The sequence below is a fragment of the Mytilus trossulus genome, chromosome 8 (genome assembly GCF_036588685.1).
Source record: "Mytilus trossulus isolate FHL-02 chromosome 8, PNRI_Mtr1.1.1.hap1, whole genome shotgun sequence".
Lineage (NCBI taxonomy): Eukaryota > Metazoa > Mollusca > Bivalvia > Mytilida > Mytilidae > Mytilus > Mytilus trossulus.
The window spans coordinates 33,417,536-33,443,590 of NC_086380.1; the positions used below are offsets into that span (position 1 = coordinate 33,417,536).

The window sequence follows — 26,055 nt, forward strand, 5'->3', positions numbered from 1 at the left end:
AAAATACAACTTGAAAAGGAAAAAGACAATTCTAATGCAACAACGTTTGTAACTTTTCTTTTGATTGGATAACGTCACTTTTTTACATGGCATCAATTGACAATTGATGCTATGGGACGTACGCGCAAGCGCAGACGGCATATGACAGATTTTAATTACATGTTTTAACGTTGTTTTCTGAAAGTTTCATTAAAATGGAGATAACAATATTGCATTTCAAGCTCCGACGGTATCAATTGGGGAAATGATGGTTGCAATAACCCGTTTACTGTCTCCGCTTACGCGTCGCCAGTAAACTTAATTTGCGACCATCAAATCCCCAATTGATGCCGTCGGAGCTTAAAATACAAAACAGTTATATTATAAACAACAGTCATTAAAGGGGCACTAGCTACGAGATATATTAAAAATCTTAAGTAAGATTTTTTTTGTTCAATCAATAATGAAAGTGAAATAGTGAAATGAAAATTCGCTTTTAGCAGCCAAAATGGTTTAATTTTGTCAAATTAAGCGATGAAACATTGATAATTACTGTTTCACTTGCAAGTGAATTAGCCGACCTCACAAAATCCGTATTCATGTGAACTTCAATTTAACCCCTCGCTAGAGATTGACAGCGAATGCATTATACGTGTACAGGTTATTTAAAGAAAAAGAATGTCAACAATGAAAGTGAAACTACGGTAAATCATTTGATTACTGATTCGATCTATATAAAATCATTCTTATACGGTTAAAAACAATGAGACACATAAATTTTTAATTTACAAGAAAAAATCAAACAGACCTATAAAAATCCAATAGCACGTGTTGGTTTAATCTATTGATATCATTATTTATGTTTACATCGCTTATATGGTCATCTGAGGTCAAATCGATAGTTAATTAGATGGCGTCTTGATTAACATACACTCGAAACGAACCTACATATTATCATTACCATGCTCCGTATACTGTTTATTTTAGACTTTTGGTAGTTGGGATAAATGTTTTACATTGATATAAATCAAATATGAGAATTTGAGGGAAATCGGTGACACTGAATTTGACAGCTAGTGCCCCTTTAAAACACAACATGGAAGTTAAACACTAAGCAATTCGCAAACAAGATAAACTAGGATAAACACAGATGTTCTTGAAGGGTAAAAAGTTGTTAAAAAGGGCTTGAGTAAGTAATAAAACATAATTTTATGGCCTTGAAGGCTACTTCTAAGGCTACTTCTAATGGAAATTATGTATTCGTGGTAACTTGTTATCTTTTTTTGTAAAAACGTATTAAGTTACAAGGCCTATAATTGTGCACGTCATTTGCAATTTTCATCTACACAATACGTATCCAATGATCCTCGAATCAAAGTATATGATGGATTGAATCAAGTATGAAAAATTGAAAGCATTAAGGACCAAATTTTTTTAAATGCAAATTTACGGCTACTGTTTTTTATGGAAAAGGTACAAAATCATTAGTTCTTTTTTTAACAATTCAAAAAGTCTTTTTGTCAACATAAAAATGGTGATTTCTTGGCTTATTCGTATGGGGACAACGTAAACATTCCAACATATACTTTGAACATTACTATTGAAACGTTTCAAAAGCTCTTCAACTTTAAACTTAATTTGGCTTTCAAACTAGTTTGATTCGAGCGTCATTAGTGAGTCTTACGTAGACGAAACGAGTGTTGATAGTTTAGAATTATTTGCCTAGTTTCTCTGATTCATTGTTTGTTTAATATCTGTATAGTTCAAAACAGTGTTTTTCCATAAAAATAAAAGAAAATATCAACATTATTTGACTACCATTGTTTGTTTGGATTAGTTTCGGACATCTTATGCTCTATTTCATTCGTTAAGATATAGACAACTGAACTGTAGTCTACCGATGTTCCATAGTCATAATTCGATTAAGAGAAAGCAAATCCAGGCAATAAAGTTAAACCTAGAGAAACACATCAACTACAAACAAGAGGAAAACAAAGGAACAACAGAATCACTGAACTACACCAAAAGCAAATGCTTTCATTTGTTGCTATGTTTGTAAAGTTTGTATCTTTTTTTATTTAAATAAAATCAATGGGTTTTTAAGAGTCTTTATCTTATTACTATTTAGAGCAATGTTTCAAAAATTTCAACAGTAGTAAAGTATGTTCTTGTCGTCTCCTTCATTCAGTGAGTGATTTCCAGCATATTATTAATACTTTTGATAGTAACAGTAGTAGAGTTTGGTGTTGCCTCCAGTTTTTTTAGGGTGACTTCCACCTTGAAAGTTTTTGTTATTATTGTCCTCATCATCTGTTTTTACCTCATGCTCTTGAACAGACATTCCTTTGACCCTTTGACATGGCGATGTGTAGCGTAACAAATAGAACGGTTTACTTTTTGGAAGATCAATTCCATTCATGTAGTATCCGTCAGATCTGTAAATAAAAGAAGATGTCATTATCATATACGCAGCACGAAGTTCTGAGATTCTAATAAGTGCCGTTTTCTCTATTTACGTCAGTTACATAGAGTTAATTGTTGCTTTTACTGATTTAAGTTTACATAAACATTCAAAATGTAATACCTGCAACAGTAATGTATGAGGGTGTTTCTATCAAAATGTCCACTTGGGAGTACTCCATCTTTCGAGTTTGCATTACTACTATCCTCATCATCCCAATATATATATCCGGTTTCGAAGCCTGAAAAATTAATCGTTTAATTTTTTTTATGTTTTATACTCGAGTTAATAGTGTTTGTTACTCTCTTGTCAGGACTTGTTTCCTTTATATCAAATAATGATATCTAAAGGTGAGTAAACTATAACTATATTATCATCAACTGGTCATAATAAAGTGACTATAATCTAGAATTACTCGACTTCATTATAAATGTTGAATTATTGTATAAAATTGAGATTTTCTCCTCCAGAGATAGATGAACTTATCAATATTTAGTACAGCTTTTATTTCAAATTTCCTTAAATGCTCATCAAATGTTTTCTTCTTACTTTTTTTTATTCAAGTATATTTAAACTTTTTGTCTATTTATTTAAACTTCATCTAATTAGAACATATATGCAGGTATTAACCATTATCAGTAAATAATACCTCTGAGAATACTATTTCAGAGATTCAAATTAACAAACAAAAAATCCAATGAAATATTCTGTATACTTTGTTTGAATTACAACAGTAGTTTTAGAATAATCAAGCATACTTCGTTTTCCAAAAAATAGCAATTTGGTGAGTATCTATACTTTCAATTGGTTATTTAATTGTTGTGTACACATATTTACCTGGTGGACAAGATATTTGTTTCAGAATACAGTAATTTCCTCTTGGCCAATTTTGAGATCCGGATGTAGAATGTGCATCTTTAGTACAATAATGAAACACAAAGTTTCCTTGAAAGGTACCTGTAATTTAGAAACTCTTATGTTGTTAGAAAAACTAAACATGTTAACATTTCACAATTTTTTGGAAATTTCTTACTTTCAAAAGAACTTTAAAGTGAGTTTAGATTTTTGGAATTCTAAGTTTCTTTGTATTTAACATTGAGGCAATATTTCCCAATTTTAGTCTAAATTTATATAGCACATTTCTTAATAGATTTATCATATACCGTAGAATTGATGATTTGGTGGAATGTAGTTGGAATTGCTATCGTCTTCATTATCTTGTTGCCTCCATCCTTCCTTCCATCCATACGGACATCCAGATTTCGGTTTGACTAGTGTATAAGTTCCCTTTGGCCAAAGTACTACAAAATTATCAAAATTCTCAGTGTGTATATCTTGTTATGTCTTATTGAAAAATAAAATGAAACGTGGGTTTCAGCATTTTCAATCAAGTTTAACCTCGCCGCATTATGTATGAGCATGTCGAAAGTGAGAAGCCTGTAATTCAAAGTTAATCATAATTGTTTGTATATGTCAAATTTATTTTTGTTAATTGCGTTGTATATATAACTGTTGTTTGTTGTCTTATTCGAAGAATCTTATACTTTTCATGTCGGCCAATTTATAGTTTACTTTTACGGTATTGACTTTACTCATCTTTGGTGGACGTATTTTATCCTACAATACTTAGTGCTTCTTTGAACGTTATTTTGTTTCTGGCTCATATTTCCTCTTTGGCAAAACTATTACATGCATTCATATTTGCATTTTCTTTTATTGGTTTGATAAGTTTTTTCGAAGACTACTTTAGTATAGAAATTCAAAATATAACTGGAAAGTCCGCTACATTTTTTGTTTCCAGGATTTTGAAAAGGGATTTAAATAATCTCTCTTCAGTTGATTTTTCTTTAATTACTGCAAACATTTATAATCTTATAGATAATTCCTTTTATATTCATAATACATAAGCATCTTACTATTTTTTTTGTAATTTATGTATTTATTTACAATCAAATAAGTTGCTTATATTAATTGATACACATGTGTGTTGATCTATTTCATTAAAATTACCAGCATGTGCTAAGGAAACTGTGAGGACCAATGTCAATATGGACAGCATCTTACAGCTATGACTACTTGTGACAAATCGCTGAAGTGATAATAGACATGCTAAATACAGAATATTTGCAAAAACCAAGATTCCTTGTAGCAATAATACAAATGCTTTATTTTATACTAACAAAGACATCATTGAGATACTGAATTTATATATATTAATGATATTGCAGTATGTTGCTGTATACCCTATCCCCCAAAACACACTTTACTTATATCTAAGATATAATGACATTTGTAAATCAATCAGACTGATTAACAAATGACAGAGCTTGTAAGGGGAAACATTATTAACGTGTATATATGTAATTATGTATTTATAATAATTTAAGCTGAAACTTTAATTGACTATTGTACATCATACAGTAGTATACATTATAGATTGTTGTTATTGTAGTAATTTTTGTTACGATGAGTTAACAATAAAATTGGTTTAAGATAATAAAGATATTTATAAATAAGTGAAAACAAAAGAGCCATACGATGTATCTACAAGAAGCAACTGCTTTTAAGCTGTCCTTCAGTATCTGGTTTGATACATGTATGTTTTTGCTAAAAATTATGTTAGTTAAATTGAATTAAATATTACGTATTACTTACATAATGGTGTCAATCAGCCGACTAAAATGTCATTATAGTAATTGAAATATTTATACAATTAACATTGTCCAATAGAATTCAAGTATCTCCCTGCCTTCCTACCTTTTCGTTACATACTATACTATGTTTATTTACCAGATGTTTAATAATATCGAGTGGTATAATCAAACGCCCTACAATATTTTGCCATCGAGCATAACTGAGGAAACATCAATTGTCGATTGCACATTTGGTAGAGTGAAATAGATACCTTTTTGGTATAACACATACCTGTATTTTTAAACAAATGTAAAAACTTCAAAGTAATTATAATGAAAAAATATAACGAGACGATACAATAATGTTTTTTCTGCATTTCAATTTTGTTAGTCGCTCTGACAATTTCACATGATCACGTATACGTATAAGGGAATATCACACGTTATGTTTGCTTATTAGACAACTAACCATCATGAAACCAAACAACTAGTAGGAAATATTTAACATCATGAAGATGGAAATTTAATCACATATCATTCTTTTTAAGTCAATGTTTTGTTCTCGAGATCTGATAATTTTTAGACAAATTTCAGAACTTTTTTGCCAATTGATCGTGCTTTTTATACAAGTTTGTATGTGTTTTGAAAGAATTTTTATTACAAGTTTATTAGTAATCAACGTAGTTTTAGTTTTGTGTGTCGTTTTATAGTACCATTGACATCACAACAAGTCAGACTACCGCTCCCTTTTCGTCCGTCCACACTTTCTTTACAGAACACTAATATTTTGTGTTTTTGCATTTTATAAGATACCTTCATAATGTCCGTAACCACATCTGCTCTTCTTCGACAATCAACTAAAACATATAGTTTCTAGTAGCGACGTCATAATATAGTATGACGCTTCAAAACTAAAGGATAACTTTATTTTGTTTGAACGCTGTGCTTTTAAAACATTCTTTATAAACGATTGATTAAGAATGTCTCGCAGACTGTAGATGACTCTCCATAGCGGAGGGGGCTTTGGACGCGAGAGCTAATATGGATATTGCATGCGAGGGCCGATATGGCTCTCCCATTGAAATGGCATGAGAAGCCTATATTGGCCCCGGTTCATGGCATGATATGACCTACATGTAGGCAAATATGGACTTAATTATCACATATGCAAAACCCATCGCATTTGTATCAAATACATGTTAATAATTGATATGATCCCTTGTTATACTGACAAATGTAATATACCCATTGAGAAATACATGTTTTCGCTCCAATTACAATTTTTCAAGCCACAAGAAATTGCCAACAGAAATTACCAACTGATAAGCCATACGTGTAATTAAAATATACAAAAAGCTTGTTAATTTGAAACATTCATTTAAATAGCTTAAAACCTTTACGGGTTTCTACAATCCCATACGCCCTCCTTGGGCACAATTTATACTTTACGCCCTCCTTGGGTACAATTTATACTTTTTTTTTTGCAGCATATTGCAATTATTTATGATACATCATGTGTATCGTATCGTACATCAATACACCATCAACGTACTTTTTCAATGTACAAAAATTACAAAGATAAACTATTTAACTGTAACTTTTGTTTTCAAAATATAACAGCAAATGCAGCATATTGCAATCATTTATGATACAAGCAGAAAAGCATCAATTAAAAAGGGCTTATTATATACTGAACAAAATACTTTTAAAACCAATTATAGTAAACTTTTGATCTTTCGTGGGTTATAAACTGAACAAAATACTTTTAAAACCAATTATAGTAAACTTTTGTTCTTTCGTGATTACTTGCTATAGTGTGTTTTTTTACATATTTATTTTATACATCATGTGTATCGTACATCAAATACACCATTGTTATTGGTTGGTTTTGAGTCATCCTTCAGTAGCTACAAATGTAAACTATCTTAGAATTTTTTGTAAGTGGTTTCTAGCTATATGTCGATCTGATGCGTCTCTGTTCTACTATATTTTACAATTTCTTGTTATTGTTCTATGTATATATGGATTCGTAATTTTGTTAAAAATTCTGGTTATCGTTTCGCAAGAAAATATTTTTGAGTTTTCAATTAGTTAAATATTTTACGTTTATTTTCAATGTACACAAATTACAAAGATAACCTATGTTTCCAAAAAATAACAGCAAATGCAGCATATTACCATCATACAAGCAGAAAAGCACCAATTAAAAAAGGATTGAATTTTTAAATCAAATTTGTGTTATGATGTATAAATCATATTCATCCAAGGTTATTTGTCGCTACAGTATCCTCCTTTCGTCAAAAGTACGTTGATTTATATAATCTAATGCGTTCATAAAAATAATAAACAAGAAGCTTTTTTAAAAAGACAAAACGATGATCTGATTGACTGTAGTAAAGTTTAAAAGATTATCTTAAATTCAGTAATATTTAATATCAGAAGTACATTACAAGCACTTCTGATAATAAAAATGTATGATTAAACCTCATTCTTTATATACAATTTAGAAAACTCACATGGATCTTAAATAGAAAGTTGCCATTTGATATCCAACAATACAAGCCGAATTGTCACTTTTCATGATATCAAATGATCGTCCACTATTCGCCAGTTTGTAAATATTTCATAATTATTATGTGACAGTACTCTTCTGTGTTAATCAATCTTAAAGTTTTATAACTAAGCTTTTTTGAAATTGACTAAATGAAAATGCAGTTGTTCTAAATTCTTGCATTAATTGTCTGACGATCGAACGAAGCAAGCAGAAATTAAAGAACCAATGCAGAATATACTATATAAACATAACTTGTCACAGTTATGATTGCAGATGAGACAATTAAATCCTAGAATATTCGATTGGAAAAGTATTTCTTTAGCGTATTCAAAATTAACTTTTGTGTATTGCAATTGTAACATTAGTATTGGACAGTGTCTTTGTTATTTCTTAAGAAAAGGATGACAGTTTCCATTTGATATTTTCGTTTTTGTAATCTACTTTCATGAGCAAGACTTGAAACATCTAAAATAACATTAAATAATGTTCGTGACACGCAAAAACGCTATACTTGATTTGTATGTTATAACTATATAACTGTTTGGTCTATTTTGGGCATGTTATAGCCGAGTGGATTGGCGTTCCAGACTATATAAAATCAAGAAGGAATAGTTCGCTCCTTAAACTTTTATTTCAGTAGTCCAGCAAGACCGAACAACAAACTCCAAACTAAATGTAATATATAGCGTATCAACAATAACAATATATATATAAGCATAAGCAATTAAAGGATTAAAAGATTAACAGATGACAAATATAGAAATAACAATAGACTAAAGTTTATTGTAGTGTCCACAGGTTATGACACGTACTTAGCACATACTTACATCTTCTCGTCCAATCAAATTGCTTGAATTTGCCTTCTAATTTTCATAGTACATACTTTTTCCATGAATGACCACAAGGGTAAGATTTCATTGTATTGTAATCAAGATATTAGAACAAGAATTGCTACTGGCTATTTTAAAATAAATTCTGTGTTCCAAATTTAACTAAATAGTTTGTGATTAGTTTTCAAACAGATTTTTAACATCCTACTAATCAATCTTTTGATTTGAATTTTGTTTTGGCAATTAAAAAAGGTTCTTTCATTAAAATGAAGAGTAATAATTATGGTGCTTTATACCTTGATTAAAGTACACAACTAAATCTTAAATTTGTAATCCTTTATGTTCCATGCAATTACTTTGTACACAAAAAGAGTCAACCATGAATCTTTTGAAGGGAAACTATGTATAAAGCAATTTGATATATTTAGTCATAAATTGGTCGATAATTGGTTGTCTTATGTCCAGTGACAAATATTTCATGCATATAAACTATCCACTAGACTACCTATGGGTACATACCAGGGGCAGATTCAGGCATTTTTAAGAGGTGTTTCAACCAAAGATGTGGGAGGGGGATCCAACTGTTTGTACTCATTCAAAAGCATTTTCAAGATAGTTTTAGGTTTTATGTGAAATTAAAAAAAAATGTTTTCAAGAATGTAAAGCTTTCACTGCAATTTAAGAATTGCCTGCTAGTGATCAATTCATTTTGTCATCTTACCATGTAAATAAGTATATGTATAATAAAACAACGCTTTAAATCAATAAACATACTTACACCAGCAGCTACCTTCTTTACATTCTAAAGTCAAGGGCCTTTTGAAATCCCATTTTTACAATGATATTATAGTGAGTAGATTTACAAAACTACGTAAATGAGCTACATCCAGTCAGCCAAAACATATCAATAGACTAATAACAGGATTACTCAAGTGGTAAATATGTGCTAAATTGGATATGGTATAGAAAGGTATATACTATGAAAATAAGAGCTTGGGGCAAAGCCCCGCGCTCTAATTTTCATAGTATATACCTTTCTATACAATAACCGAGACATGTAAGAGTTAATTATTGTCCAAACTGTCAAAAAGAATAAATTATAAGATAAAGTAGAATTATAGAAATCCCGTCCTTTGTCCAAGATTATAACAATTAATCTGTGAAAGTCCGGAATAATAGAATTTAACCTTATCCAAATATTGAAATATAGTAAAATAATTGAAAATATAAAATGTTCATAAGAATACGAATGCTAAAATTTAAGTCCAAATAGTCCGGTCATAATATGACTATCTGACGTGACTCGGTATTTACACAGCCACCACGCAATTGAGTAATAATGTTTTTGGACATTTTTTTCCTTTTGTACTTAATCAGAGAGTGCAGTCTGTTTAGATAGTGGTTAACTTGGTAAAGTTTGTAGGAGATATTTATATTTAGTTCATCAGAGAACAATTATAAAATGAAAATAAACAAAGAGAGAAATATTGTAATTCCACGCTTTGATTTTGCATATTCAGGTTCATGAAAGTGCATACTAAATGCACAAATGTGTATAATATAAATATTACATAAAAAAGAAGATAAATCATAATTATAAATCATATATAAAGGACTTCTCAATAAATAAATCATTATCAATGTAATTTCAAGAAGATATAGTATGAAATTAAGAAAATATTGTGTGGTTGACAATGAGACAACTCGCCACCCAAGACCAAATATCGTTTATGTAAGTTATTATAGGTTACCATACGGCCTTCAATGCTGATCTTTGGCTCACACCGCATTGCAAGCTATAAAGGGGTCTAAAACTAATCCAAAGCAGTAAAAGGCAAGGCTGACGTAGGATTTGTTTTTGTTAGTTTAAAATTTGTGTATAGACATTTGTTTTCTTGTACAGTAGATTTTATATACATACATAAACATTACGATGTAAGAAAACATAAATCGACAAAGTTTTTTGTCGGTACAATGTCCCCTCTGGAAATAATAAAGAAATCTAAAAATAATTAGTTTTACGTTGTTTTTAGATGTTGCTGTGTTGCTTTAAATGAAACAAAATATTAACACCAATAAATTGAGTTATACTTATTTATCTTTCTATCTAAATTAATGAATAAAGTACGAAAACGCACAAAGAGCAAAATCATAATCCTTAAAAAATCAATAGGGTTATATTGGTTTAGCAGATCAAATTATATAATTTGATCTGCTGTGAAATGTGAAAACGATAGTCTTGATATACCGGCCGTATTATCATTTGGTAAAATGTGAATTAATAAATGAGAAACAGTTTTACAAAGTGACGATTTTTTTACCACTGGCTATTATCTGTTTTGCTCACATATTGTTACTATAATGGAATAATTGTATGCAAGTGTGAGGTTAAGCTAGCTGTTAAACCAGGTTTAATCCATCATTTTTTTGCAACATGATCCGTTTTGAATTTTCCTTGTAGTTCGGTATTTTTGTTATTAAACTGTTTACTATTATAGTTACACTTGTAGACATACACCGGAATAAGCTTCCAAAAGGCATTTACAAACAAACAGCTTTGCTTTGCACCAGTTCAAAAGTTTGATACATAACTTGAATTGTGCCTGTTGTAGATCTGACTCCTGCAGATCTAAGGGAATATTATTCTAAATTCAAGTATTTACTTTTTTGATGATGCTTATATGTTTGACTGTGTTTTTTAAATGTTTAATTTGTATTGCATTTTTGTTTTTGTTTTTTAACAATTTGCGTTAATGCCTGATATGCTTTAAGTGTTCATAGTACATTAATACCAATAATGCGGGTACCTTTGCTTTACTGCATTTTGAAAACCTAATCATTATTGTAAGTGTACTGTCTTGCAATTATGTCATGTCTACACAGCTTATTTGACGTGTAAAATAAATATAACAAGTTGCTTTCTTTAAAAAAAAAAAAAACAATACGTGAACCTGATTGCATATTTGGTTTGAAAAATCAGCAAATTCAGTAATATATAGCAGATGTTATTATGTGATTTTATGCAATTCTTAATATGTGAATTGTAGAAAACTGACACATATTCTAAATACATATGTCTTTAATGCTAAAGAAGAGAGGCGAAAGATACCAAAGGGACAATCAAATCCAAATGTGTGAAGCATAAATGTAAGAAGACAATAGCGTATTGCCCCTTCAAAAATCTAAAGGTCTTCCGTTAACGCGGTAATTTTGAAAACAGTACAATAATCATCTTTTTCTTTAATTCACTAAACGATACTAAAGGAGTTGTTACAAACTAGTCTGATGAAAGCAGGAATTACAGATCGATGCATTGTAGTGTACCTTTTATAAACAACATAGATGTCACGGGTATGACTGCAAATGAGACAATTGTCCCCAAAAACCAAATAACTTATATGAAGCAACTATAAAATATTATACGGCTTTTAACAATGAGCAAGACAAATAACCATCAAGTTAGTTACCGAAGCCCTTATACATCACATTTATGTCAAACGATTCAACGAGAAAGTCAACGTTTTGATTTATGGAAACGCAGAAAAGGATAAACAAATGAGTACAGAAAATTATCAAAGCCAGCCAATAAATTATACATTGCTGATTTATAGGATAGGGATCTATAACGTGGCGGGATTTAACGTGTTTGCGAGCTTTCAGTTCATTCGATAGCAGTGGTGTATTAATACTACGCGTCTAGTTAAAAGTTATTTTTAGCCCGTTTGCATGTTAAAAGTTTTTAATATATAAACTTTAGAATATGATGTTTGCAGAAACAGCAAAGATAAATGCTATCTTGGCAAAGCTTGGACTTTTTGTGTGTTAGTGTAAGAGTTGATTTGGTTTTTAACATATTGTCAAAGAAAAATGGAATATAAATAAAAGAAAGGAGATGATAAATGAAGAAATAATAATAAAGTCAGACTAAGTAAATTTCGATTGATAAAATCATTAAAAAAGACAAGGTAGACTTCTTAATGACCAACGTGTTGAGATTCGTGTATGACTATTTAAGAAAATTTAATTAGATTGATATAACAAAATATTTTATAGATCTTCTTTCTAGATTTACTAACATAAATTATAAGTTGCTTATTCACAGAGAATCATGGTCCTTGATAATTCTTTTATTTTACAAAGCCTCACTTGATTGTATTTTTAATACCGTCGAAAATGTTGAATTATCACTCTACGAGTTCTCTAACTTGGTGTATGATATGGAATTAAGAAAGTATCAAAGAAATATGTGCACTCAATAATTGAATATACTTTTGTGAAAATCAGTTTGACAAAACTTCTGATAAATAACCTATTTTGATATTGCACTCAATACCAGATTAAACTGCAACTCCTTTTTTTACTTCTATATGTAATGATTTGGATGGTTTTTTTTAGAAAAAAAATGTATAAAGTGGCTCGTAAGTTAACTTAAGTCTGTTTTATACTGTATGGAGGACCAAGCATTCCAAAAAATGTTATCCCAAATACGCTTTAGATAATCATCTACATGTATACGTAAGGTAGAAAATTTATCTTATAATAAGTATTTCCAAGAATCTGTAAATTTATAAATATTTGTTTATCAGTGATAATCATGTATCATTTAAACACAGAAGTGATGAATATACTTGCATTGACTAATGATGCGTGTCTAACTCATTTGCAGATACAATATGATTAACAAACGATAAGGGTCGTTATCTAAGCTTTTATATAACGTACAACTTTAAACGCTTTTGCTTTATTCATTAGGCCAATTTACCGAATACACACAATGCAAACAGGGAACGTCTCAAGAAACTGAAATTGCGTGATCATTACAAATCAAAACGCCTTTGATCTGTCAAAAGGCAAATACGGTTTGTTTATATTTTACACTGCAATCTAGTCTAACATGTTTTTTTTTATTTTCCGATCTACAACTGATCGCATTTACTTAAAATGTTTTGATTGACGTAATATCCAATATCACGTGGTAACCAGGCTATTGAGGGATCGTATCAAAGACTCAAGTAACTTCCTGTATAAATGATCGAAAAATTCCGAGACATTCCGAGAATCTTGTTACCGAGGATATCTGAATGGTCCATAGACACAGCCAAAACTCACCAAAATATAAGCTTGAACCCCTCAGGGGGTTCACGCAATTAATATTTCTATGTCTACATTCACCCCAGGTTAATTAGTGTAAATGTGTATTCATGTGTTGTTTTTGTTTTTTGTTGTCTAAATGTACTTTAATCATTCTAATCATTTTCTGTGCTTTATTTTGTAATTCATTCATTTGATTGTATAGCTCAAATTTTGGGCACCATGATTGGTTAATAAAAATTATCTTATCTTATCTTATCTTATCTATCTTCACCTTTCCAAAATCGGGACATCAAATATACAAGTAATTACTGAAATATACTAGCAGCATGAGTGAGGGACTAGTAAAACAGATGTCATCCGATGCAAAATATTACAAAATTTGGTGATAACAATTTTATTTATCTAAAATTCAATGTAGGTCATTGAACTAATTCTATTTCTACGTTGTGATGTATAAAACATATTTCGGACAAGGCTTGTTGTCAGTACATCATCCTCCCCGGAAAACAAAGAAAAAAATTAACACAACGTTGATTTATATGTGTTATTTGGGTTGATTAAATGACAAAAAAAAAAAACACGCAAAAGACTAATATATTTTAAAACAAAAACATGGTTCATGTGTGTTTTTTGTTGATCGGTTTGTGTATATGTTACAGTGAAATCAGGGATTACACAGCTACGTTTGCATAGGTACTATTTCTGTACTAAAAATCTGCAGTACTGGAAATCTACTTTTCATATTCAGTACTAATTTGTTACTTTAAAATTGTTGTAATATTTAGGTACCTGTATTCTACAGTACTTAATTTTTACTTGAAATTTATGTACTACAGATTTTTGGTTGCTACTGTTACATTGTCAGCATTTTGAAAGTTTTTCTATTTCAAATCTCTTACACAGACACTCCAATTTCCAATTTTGTATTATGCATACTTGTAACATAGCTATTTATGTGTTTTTTTTATAGAACTTTGAACCCATACGGTCTTACAACCTCTCTTTACTTTAGTTTGTCATTGCACAATGTCATGTCTTCTCAGACTGTTATGCCGTCTATACTGTATATATACTTACTCCATCCATTGAATGTGTATTGATTGATATTAAGTCTCGAACAAATGATTTCTCTATCATTTTTTGGGGGGGGTTTTGAACTAGATTTCAGTAACTGGAGATACTCTCAGATCCTAACTTTGTTTTTATTTGATTGATGATACTATTAATTCTTCATTATTTTCTTCGCTACTTTGTATATTTTTTTAAAGGCTTCTACTGCTTTCTCAGTATTACTTTTGCTATTTATTGCACTACTTTTGTGATATCTTTAATTTATCTTTTATCAAAATTCTTCCTGCTTAAATGTTTATATTTTGAGCTTGGTAATGATATAATATCAACTTTAAAATTATTTTTTTCTATACCTGTGTTTGACCATATAAGGCAAGGCAAATTATTTAGTATTATATATTATTGATTTGTTGTGCGTCCCATAAGTGTTGTCTCAATGAGACTTTTTTTTTTATTTATCATATTCCGTGAGTGTATCAATTTTAATTCATATTGGGTCTTCAACATATATGCCTATCAAATACATTTTTTTTTTAAATTTTCGTGTGATTTTACTTTCAACGTTTGACTCTCCCTTTGGTATCTTTCGTCCCTCTTTTATACAAGGTTAAACAAGTAGAGGGAATTTATCTAAAACCAGAATTAACTTACGGACTTTCACGTTATTTACTGTTATAAATTTCGGATTTTTATCATATTGATTTCAAAAACTCTCCTCTCTTATCTAAAGTTTTTTTCCCATTATGTTTCGAGGCTCCACGTTGAAGGCCGTTGTGACCTATAATTGCTTACTTTTATACTTTAGGTTTTGGAACGAGAGTTGTCTCATTGGCAATCATACCACATCTTCTTATGTTTATAAAAACATGAACTTGATTTTTTATGAATAGATTATAATTGTTTTTTTACTTTCAAGGTTCATTTTTGTTAACTATTACAACAAGGATGAATGGTTGTCTAATGCCAGAAACAAATTCATTGCAAGTGTATGACGGGAACACGATGATGGATGTTGACACTGCTTTGTTTTAATCAACACCCCGGGCCCGATTATTAACGTGATAAGTCACAAAGTAACAAAGCGTAAGAAGAAAGGCCACCCTCCCCGTCCGGGCCGTCAAATCTTTTCACTTACTCCTTGATGTTGCCTGCTTAGTGCTTAGCAAATAATAATAATAATTTTATAAATACCAACTTTCAAGTCTTTGGTTTGATCCGACCGGGGTTCGAATCCACGATCTTCCACACTCGAGGCGAACACGACACCATCCGACCACCAATTAAGACGGAAAACGCCGTAGGAAAAAATCAAAAAAAATGAATATCGTGTCTAATTTGAATACTGAATAAGACGTCTAAATACATACAGAGTTGTTGGAAGTTTATGAAGACATTGAAGAAACGAGTTACACCAACTATTTGTATTGTATGCAGAATTTATCGAAAGACACACATGGTTAGTTTTGTACTAAACATATGCTACACAATCATACAATGTTTATGTTATTTAGTGTGTGACAGTAAAATCCAAAATATGCATTTTAAATAAAGCATCGACCAATCATCTTTCGTGAAAACATTTGGTTTTCAAAATAAACTGTTTGATTCTGATTTTGAAAATAGTTTCAGAATGAGAGTAAACGAATACTTTGTTTCCACTGGAAGTTGGGGCATTGACATTGCATTTCCCCCAAACAGTGTGTACCTGTAGATTATTGAAAAAGTGTTGTTTCTAAAAAGAAAAACAAATGTGCCCCTCCACAAAAAATAAATAGTTTGTGTCTTATTCTCTAGACTAATAGTTTTTTTTTCACTCAATCAAATAATTACAACAGTTAACAACATGTATGCTTATCTTTAAAATGCAACGTATAATATAAATATTTGTAGGTCCTTTAGAAAATATTTGTACTTTATAACATACTGTTTAAGATAAATATCAACAGTATCAAACACGCCCAAACAGGTAACTATAATGAAGGAGCATTTGTACTTTTTGAGATAGACCCCACTTTAGATTGCTGTTGTTTTCTTATTCAACACATGTGCTAACAGATGTATGTGAAGTTAGCAGCCGGTTCGTTATTCGTTATTCGATATTCAATATCCAATCGGCTGCTAGCAGCCAGTTTGATATTCAAAATTTAGTGAAAAAATTACAAGATAATTAAATACTTGATAACATAAAAAGCATGATTTTCATATTTAAAAAGACTGATAAGATACGTGGGAAATCGTTAAATGACCTTTTCAAGCTGTCGTAATTTCTCGTCGTAATTTCTCGTTGTCCTCGAATATAAACCCTTTTCCATGTTGCATATTTGTCTTTATGTAATATAAAGTTTTGTCAATAAACGACTTCAAAGATGTACTTTTGTGTATAATATTTCTTAAGACAAAAAGAAAAAACCATAACTCTAGAAATATTTATAACTATAAATAGAAATATATATGGAAAGCCAAAAAAAACCAAACAAATCATTCGAAAAATGTCAAAATCTTAGGACAAAGGGCACAGGGTAATGGTGAGAGCCCCCTGATCTCTCAATCTTTCTAATATTTGACAGACATTTAGTCAATAGGTAGATACAAACGTGACTAAAAGGATTTTGGGTACACTTCCTGTCTTCTATGTTTACGGAGCGCCCAAAGTGCCAGTTGGATATTCAAAATATATAGCGAAAACCTACCCGAGACCGCTTAAATGAGGTTGAGACCCCCCGGGTCTTTCAATGTCCATAAAATTCAACCAAATCATTGACTCTGTATATATAAAGGTTGTATTAGATGGATTTACCAGAATAACGTCATCTTCTATATCTACGGAGGGCTAAGATTGTCACTTTTCAGTCGAAAAATGTCAAAATCTTAGGACAAAGGGCACAGGGTAATGGTGAGAGCCCCCTGATCTCTCAATCTTTCTAATATTTGACAGACATTTAGTCAATAGGTAGATACAAACGTGACTAAAAGGATTTTGGGTACACTTCCTGTCTTCTATGTTTACGGAGCGCCCAAAGTGCCAGTTGGATATTCAAAATATATAGCGAAAACCTACCCGAGACCGCTTAAATGAGGTTGAGACCCCCCGGGTCTTTCAATGTCCATAAAATTCAACCAAATCATTGACTCTGTATATATAAAGGTTGTATTAGATGGATTTACCAGAATAACGTCATCTTCTATATCTACGGAGGGCTAAGATTGTCACTTTTCAGTCGAAAAATGTCAAAATCTTAGGACAAAGGGCACAGGGTAATGGTGAGAGCCCCCTGATCTCTCAATCTTTCTAATATTTGACAGACATTTAGTCAATAGGTAGATACAAACGTGACTAAAAGGATTTTGGGTACACTTCCTGTCTTCTATGTTTACGGAGCGCCCAAAGTGCCAGTTGGATATTCAAAATATATAGCGAAAACCTACCCGAGACCGCTTAAATGAGGTTGAGACCCCCCGGGTCTTTCAATGTCCATAAAATTCAACCAAATCATTGACTCTGTATATATAAAGGTTGTATTAGATGGATTTACCAGAATAACGTCATCTTCTATATCTACGGAGGGCTAAGATTGTCACTTTTCAGTCGAAAAATGTCAAAATCTTAGGACAAAGGGCACAGGGTAATGGTGAGAGCCCCCTGATCTCTCAATCTTTCTAATATTTGACAGACATTTAGTCAATAGGTAGATACAAACGTGACTAAAAGGATTTTGGGTACACTTCCTGTCTTCTATGTTTACGGAGCGCCCAAAGTGCCAGTTGGATATTCAAAATATATAGCGAAAACCTACCCGAGACCGCTTAAATGAGGTTGAGACCCCCCGGGTCTTTCAATGTCCATAAAATTCAACCAAATCATTGACTCTGTATATATAAAGGTTGTATTAGATGGATTTACCAGAATAACGTCATCTTCTATATCTACGGAGGGCTAAGATTGTCACTTTTCAGTCGAAAAATGTCAAAATCTTAGGACAAAGGGCACAGGGTAATGGTGAGAGCCCCCTGATCTCTCAATCTTTCTAATATTTGACAGACATTTAGTCAATAGGTAGATACAAACGTGACTAAAAGGATTTTGGGTACACTTCCTGTCTTCTATGTTTACGGAGCGCCCAAAGTGCCAGTTGGATATTCAAAATATATAGCGAAAACCTACCCGAGACCGCTTAAATGAGGTTGAGACCCCCCGGGTCTTTCAATGTCCATAAAATTCAACCAAATCATTGACTCTGTATATATAAAGGTTGTATTAGATGGATTTACCAGAATAACGTCATCTTCTATATCTACGGAGGGCTAAGATTGTCACTTTTCAGTCGAAAAATGTCAAAATCTTAGGACAAAGGGCACAGGGTAATGGTGAGAGCCCCCTGATCTCTCAATCTTTCTAATATTTGACAGACATTTAGTCAATAGGTAGATACAAACGTGACTAAAAGGATTTTGGGTACACTTCCTGTCTTCTATGTTTACGGAGCGCCCAAAGTGCCAGTTGGATATTCAAAATATATAGCGAAAACCTACCCGAGACCGCTTAAATGAGGTTGAGACCCCCCGGGTCTTTCAATGTCCATAAAATTCAACCAAATCATTGACTCTGTATATATAAAGGTTGTATTAGATGGATTTACCAGAATAACGTCATCTTCTATATCTACGGAGGGCTAAGATTGTCACTTTTCAGTCGAAAAATGTCAAAATCTTAGGACAAAGGGCACAGGGTAATGGTGAGAGCCCCCTGATCTCTCAATCTTTCTAATATTTGACAGACATTTAGTCAATAGGTAGATACAAACGTGACTAAAAGGATTTTGGGTACACTTCCTGTCTTCTATGTTTACGGAGCGCCCAAAGTGCCAGTTGGATATTCAAAATATATAGCGAAAACCTACCCGAGACCGCTTAAATGAGGTTGAGACCCCCCGGGTCTTTCAATGTCCATAAAATTCAACCAAATCATTGACTCTGTATATATAAAGGTTGTATTAGATGGATTTACCAGAATAACGTCATCTTCTATATCTACGGAGGGCTAAGATTGTCACTTTTCAGTCGAAAAATGTCAAAATCTTAGGACAAAGGGCACAGGGTAATGGTGAGAGCCCCCTGATCTCTCAATCTTTCTAATATTTGACAGACATTTAGTCAATAGGTAGATACAAACGTGACTAAAAGGATTTTGGGTACACTTCCTGTCTTCTATGTTTACGGAGCGCCCAAAGTGCCAGTTGGATATTCAAAATATATAGCGAAAACCTACCCGAGACCGCTTAAATGAGGTTGAGACCCCCCGGGTCTTTCAATGTCCATAAAATTCAACCAAATCATTGACTCTGTATATATAAAGGTTGTATTAGATGGATTTACCAGAATAACGTCATCTTCTATATCTACGGAGGGCTAAGATTGTCACTTTTCAGTCGAAAAATGTCAAAATCTTAGGACAAAGGGCACAGGGTAATGGTGAGAGCCCCCTGATCTCTCAATCTTTCTAATATTTGACAGACATTTAGTCAATAGGTAGATACAAACGTGACTAAAAGGATTTTGGGTACACTTCCTGTCTTCTATGTTTACGGAGCGCCCAAAGTGCCAGTTGGATATTCAAAATATATAGCGAAAACCTACCCGAGACCGCTTAAATGAGGTTGAGACCCCCCGGGTCTTTCAATGTCCATAAAATTCAACCAAATCATTGACTCTGTATATATAAAGGTTGTATTAGATGGATTTACCAGAATAACGTCATCTTCTATATCTACGGAGGGCTAAGATTGTCACTTTTCAGTCGAAAAATGTCAAAATCTTAGGACAAAGGGCACAGGGTAATGGTGAGAGCCCCCTGATCTCTCAATCTTTCTAATATTTGACAGACATTTAGTCAATAGGTAGATACAAACGTGACTAAAAGGATTTTGGGTACACTTCCTGTCTTCTATGTTTACGGAGCGCCCAAAGTGCCAGTTGGATATTCAAAATATATAGCGAAAACCTACCCGAGACCGCTTAAATGAGGTTGAGACCCCCCGGGTCTTTCAATGTCCATAAAATTCAACCAAATCATTGACTCTGTATATATAAAGGTTGTATTAGATGGATTTACCAGAATAACGTCATCTTCTATATCTACGGAGGGCTAAGATTGTCACTTTTCAGTCGAAAAATGTCAAAATCTTAGGACAAAGGGCACAGGGTAATGGTGAGAGCCCCCTGATCTCTCAATCTTTCTAATATTTGACAGACATTTAGTCAATAGGTAGATACAAACGTGACTAAAAGGATTTTGGGTACACTTCCTGTCTTCTATGTTTACGGAGCGCCCAAAGTGCCAGTTGGATATTCAAAATATATAGCGAAAACCTACCCGAGACCGCTTAAATGAGGTTGAGACCCCCCGGGTCTTTCAATGTCCATAAAATTCAACCAAATCATTGACTCTGTATATATAAAGGTTGTATTAGATGGATTTACCAGAATAACGTCATCTTCTATATCTACGGAGGGCTAAGATTGTCACTTTTCAGTCGAAAAATGTCAAAATCTTAGGACAAAGGGCACAGGGTAATGGTGAGAGCCCCCTGATCTCTCAATCTTTCTAATATTTGACAGACATTTAGTCAATAGGTAGATACAAACGTGACTAAAAGGATTTTGGGTACACTTCCTGTCTTCTATGTTTACGGAGCGCCCAAAGTGCCAGTTGGATATTCAAAATATATAGCGAAAACCTACCCGAGACCGCTTAAATGAGGTTGAGACCCCCCGGGTCTTTCAATGTCCATAAAATTCAACCAAATCATTGACTCTGTATATATAAAGGTTGTATTAGATGGATTTACCAGAATAACGTCATCTTCTATATCTACGGAGGGCTAAGATTGTCACTTTTCAGTCGAAAAATGTCAAAATCTTAGGACAAAGGGCACAGGGTAATGGTGAGAGCCCCCTGATCTCTCAATCTTTCTAATATTTGACAGACATTTAGTCAATAGGTAGATACAAACGTGACTAAAAGGATTTTGGGTACACTTCCTGTCTTCTATGTTTACGGAGCGCCCAAAGTGCCAGTTGGATATTCAAAATATATAGCGAAAACCTACCCGAGACCGCTTAAATGAGGTTGAGACCCCCCGGGTCTTTCAATGTCCATAAAATTCAACCAAATCATTGACTCTGTATATATAAAGGTTGTATTAGATGGATTTACCAGAATAACGTCATCTTCTATATCTACGGAGGGCTAAGATTGTCACTTTTCAGTCGAAAAATGTCAAAATCTTAGGACAAAGGGCACAGGGTAATGGTGAGAGCCCCCTGATCTCTCAATCTTTCTAATATTTGACAGACATTTAGTCAATAGGTAGATACAAACGTGACTAAAAGGATTTTGGGTACACTTCCTGTCTTCTATGTTTACGGAGCGCCCAAAGTGCCAGTTGGATATTCAAAATATATAGCGAAAACCTACCCGAGACCGCTTAAATGAGGTTGAGACCCCCCGGGTCTTTCAATGTCCATAAAATTCAACCAAATCATTGACTCTGTATATATAAAGGTTGTATTAGATGGATTTACCAGAATAACGTCATCTTCTATATCTACGGAGGGCTAAGATTGTCACTTTTCAGTCGAAAAATGTCAAAATCTTAGGACAAAGGGCACAGGGTAATGGTGAGAGCCCCCTGATCTCTCAATCTTTCTAATATTTGACAGACATTTAGTCAATAGGTAGATACAAACGTGACTAAAAGGATTTTGGGTACACTTCCTGTCTTCTATGTTTACGGAGCGCCCAAAGTGCCAGTTGGATATTCAAAATATATAGCGAAAACCTACCCGAGACCGCTTAAATGAGGTTGAGACCCCCCGGGTCTTTCAATGTCCATAAAATTCAACCAAATCATTGACTCTGTATATATAAAGGTTGTATTAGATGGATTTACCAGAATAACGTCATCTTCTATATCTACGGAGGGCTAAGATTGTCACTTTTCAGTCGAAAAATGTCAAAATCTTAGGACAAAGGGCACAGGGTAATGGTGAGAGCCCCCTGATCTCTCAATCTTTCTAATATTTGACAGACATTTAGTCAATAGGTAGATACAAACGTGACTAAAAGGATTTTGGGTACACTTCCTGTCTTCTATGTTTACGGAGCGCCCAAAGTGCCAGTTGGATATTCAAAATATATAGCGAAAACCTACCCGAGACCGCTTAAATGAGGTTGAGACCCCCCGGGTCTTTCAATGTCCATAAAATTCAACCAAATCATTGACTCTGTATATATAAAGGTTGTATTAGATGGATTTACCAGAATAACGTCATCTTCTATATCTACGGAGGGCTAAGATTGTCACTTTTCAGTCGAAAAATGTCAAAATCTTAGGACAAAGGGCACAGGGTAATGGTGAGAGCCCCCTGATCTCTCAATCTTTCTAATATTTGACAGACATTTAGTCAATAGGTAGATACAAACGTGACTAAAAGGATTTTGGGTACACTTCCTGTCTTCTATGTTTACGGAGCGCCCAAAGTGCCAGTTGGATATTCAAAATATATAGCGAAAACCTACCCGAGACCGCTTAAATGAGGTTGAGACCCCCCGGGTCTTTCAATGTCCATAAAATTCAACCAAATCATTGACTCTGTATATATAAAGGTTGTATTAGATGGATTTACCAGAATAACGTCATCTTCTATATCTACGGAGGGCTAAGATTGTCACTTTTCAGTCGAAAAATGTCAAAATCTTAGGACAAAGGGCACAGGGTAATGGTGAGAGCCCCCTGATCTCTCAATCTTTCTAATATTTGACAGACATTTAGTCAATAGGTAGATACAAACGTGACTAAAAGGATTTTGGGTACACTTCCTGTCTTCTATGTTTACGGAGCGCCCAAAGTGCCAGTTGGATATTCAAAATATATAGCGAAAACCTACCCGAGACCGCTTAAATGAGGTTGAGACCCCCCGGGTCTTTCAATGTCCATAAAATTCAACCAAATCATTGACTCTGTATATATAAAGGTTGTATTAGATGGATTTACCAGAATAACGTCATCTTCTATATCTACGGAGGGCTAAGATTGTCACTTTTCAGTCGAAAAATGTCAAAATCTTAGGACAAAGGGCACAGGGTAATGGTGAGAGCCCCCTGATCTCTCAATCTTTCTAATATTTGACAGACATTTAGTCAATAGGTAGATACAAACGTGACTAAAAGGATTTTGGGTACACTTCCTGTCTTCTATGTTTACGGAGCGCCCAAAGTGCCAGTTGGATATTCAAAATATATAGCGAAAACCTACCCGAGACCGCTTAAATGAGGTTGAGACCCCCCGGGTCTTTCAATGTCCATAAAATTCAACCAAATCATTGACTCTGTATATATAAAGGTTGTATTAGATGGATTTACCAGAATAACGTCATCTTCTATATCTACGGAGGGCTAAGATTGTCACTTTTCAGTCGAAAAATGTCAAAATCTTAGGACAAAGGGCACAGGGTAATGGTGAGAGCCCCCTGATCTCTCAATCTTTCTAATATTTGACAGACATTTAGTCAATAGGTAGATACAAACGTGACTAAAAGGATTTTGGGTACACTTCCTGTCTTCTATGTTTACGGAGCGCCCAAAGTGCCAGTTGGATATTCAAAATATATAGCGAAAACCTACCCGAGACCGCTTAAATGAGGTTGAGACCCCCCGGGTCTTTCAATGTCCATAAAATTCAACCAAATCATTGACTCTGTATATATAAAGGTTGTATTAGATGGATTTACCAGAATAACGTCATCTTCTATATCTACGGAGGGCTAAGATTGTCACTTTTCAGTCGAAAAATGTCAAAATCTTAGGACAAAGGGCACAGGGTAATGGTGAGAGCCCCCTGATCTCTCAATCTTTCTAATATTTGACAGACATTTAGTCAATAGGTAGATACAAACGTGACTAAAAGGATTTTGGGTACACTTCCTGTCTTCTATGTTTACGGAGCGCCCAAAGTGCCAGTTGGATATTCAAAATATATAGCGAAAACCTACCCGAGACCGCTTAAATGAGGTTGAGACCCCCCGGGTCTTTCAATGTCCATAAAATTCAACCAAATCATTGACTCTGTATATATAAAGGTTGTATTAGATGGATTTACCAGAATAACGTCATCTTCTATATCTACGGAGGGCTAAGATTGTCACTTTTCAGTCGAAAAATGTCAAAATCTTAGGACAAAGGGCACAGGGTAATGGTGAGAGCCCCCTGATCTCTCAATCTTTCTAATATTTGACAGACATTTAGTCAATAGGTAGATACAAACGTGACTAAAAGGATTTTGGGTACACTTCCTGTCTTCTATGTTTACGGAGCGCCCAAAGTGCCAGTTGGATATTCAAAATATATAGCGAAAACCTACCCGAGACCGCTTAAATGAGGTTGAGACCCCCCGGGTCTTTCAATGTCCATAAAATTCAACCAAATCATTGACTCTGTATATATAAAGGTTGTATTAGATGGATTTACCAGAATAACGTCATCTTCTATATCTACGGAGGGCTAAGATTGTCACTTTTCAGTCGAAAAATGTCAAAATCTTAGGACAAAGGGCACAGGGTAATGGTGAGAGCCCCCTGATCTCTCAATCTTTCTAATATTTGACAGACATTTAGTCAATAGGTAGATACAAACGTGACTAAAAGGATTTTGGGTACACTTCCTGTCTTCTATGTTTACGGAGCGCCCAAAGTGCCAGTTGGATATTCAAAATATATAGCGAAAACCTACCCGAGACCGCTTAAATGAGGTTGAGACCCCCCGGGTCTTTCAATGTCCATAAAATTCAACCAAATCATTGACTCTGTATATATAAAGGTTGTATTAGATGGATTTACCAGAATAACGTCATCTTCTATATCTACGGAGGGCTAAGATTGTCACTTTTCAGTCGAAAAATGTCAAAATCTTAGGACAAAGGGCACAGGGTAATGGTGAGAGCCCCCTGATCTCTCAATCTTTCTAATATTTGACAGACATTTAGTCAATAGGTAGATACAAACGTGACTAAAAGGATTTTGGGTACACTTCCTGTCTTCTATGTTTACGGAGCGCCCAAAGTGCCAGTTGGATATTCAAAATATATAGCGAAAACCTACCCGAGACCGCTTAAATGAGGTTGAGACCCCCCGGGTCTTTCAATGTCCATAAAATTCAACCAAATCATTGACTCTGTATATATAAAGGTTGTATTAGATGGATTTACCAGAATAACGTCATCTTCTATATCTACGGAGGGCTAAGATTGTCACTTTTCAGTCGAAAAATGTCAAAATCTTAGGACAAAGGGCACAGGGTAATGGTGAGAGCCCCCTGATCTCTCAATCTTTCTAATATTTGACAGACATTTAGTCAATAGGTAGATACAAACGTGACTA

At 33.4% G+C, this 26,055-nt stretch overlaps 1 protein-coding gene across 1 annotated transcript; it reads right to left on the minus strand.

Moving 5' to 3' along the window:
* Positions 1-2,031: 2,031 nt before the first annotated feature.
* On the minus strand, positions 2,032-5,170 carry LOC134680844 (uncharacterized). The gene is made up of 6 exons (XM_063540099.1): positions 5,096-5,170; positions 4,451-4,529; positions 3,604-3,741; positions 3,278-3,397; positions 2,564-2,681; positions 2,032-2,414 (listed from the first exon to the last, which is right to left on the minus strand). The coding sequence occupies exons 2-6, from the start codon at positions 4,497-4,499 to the stop codon at positions 2,189-2,191; spliced, it is 651 nt and encodes a 216-aa protein (XP_063396169.1). The 5' UTR covers positions 4,500-4,529; positions 5,096-5,170; the 3' UTR covers positions 2,032-2,188.
* Positions 5,171-26,055: the final 20,885 nt, after the last annotated feature.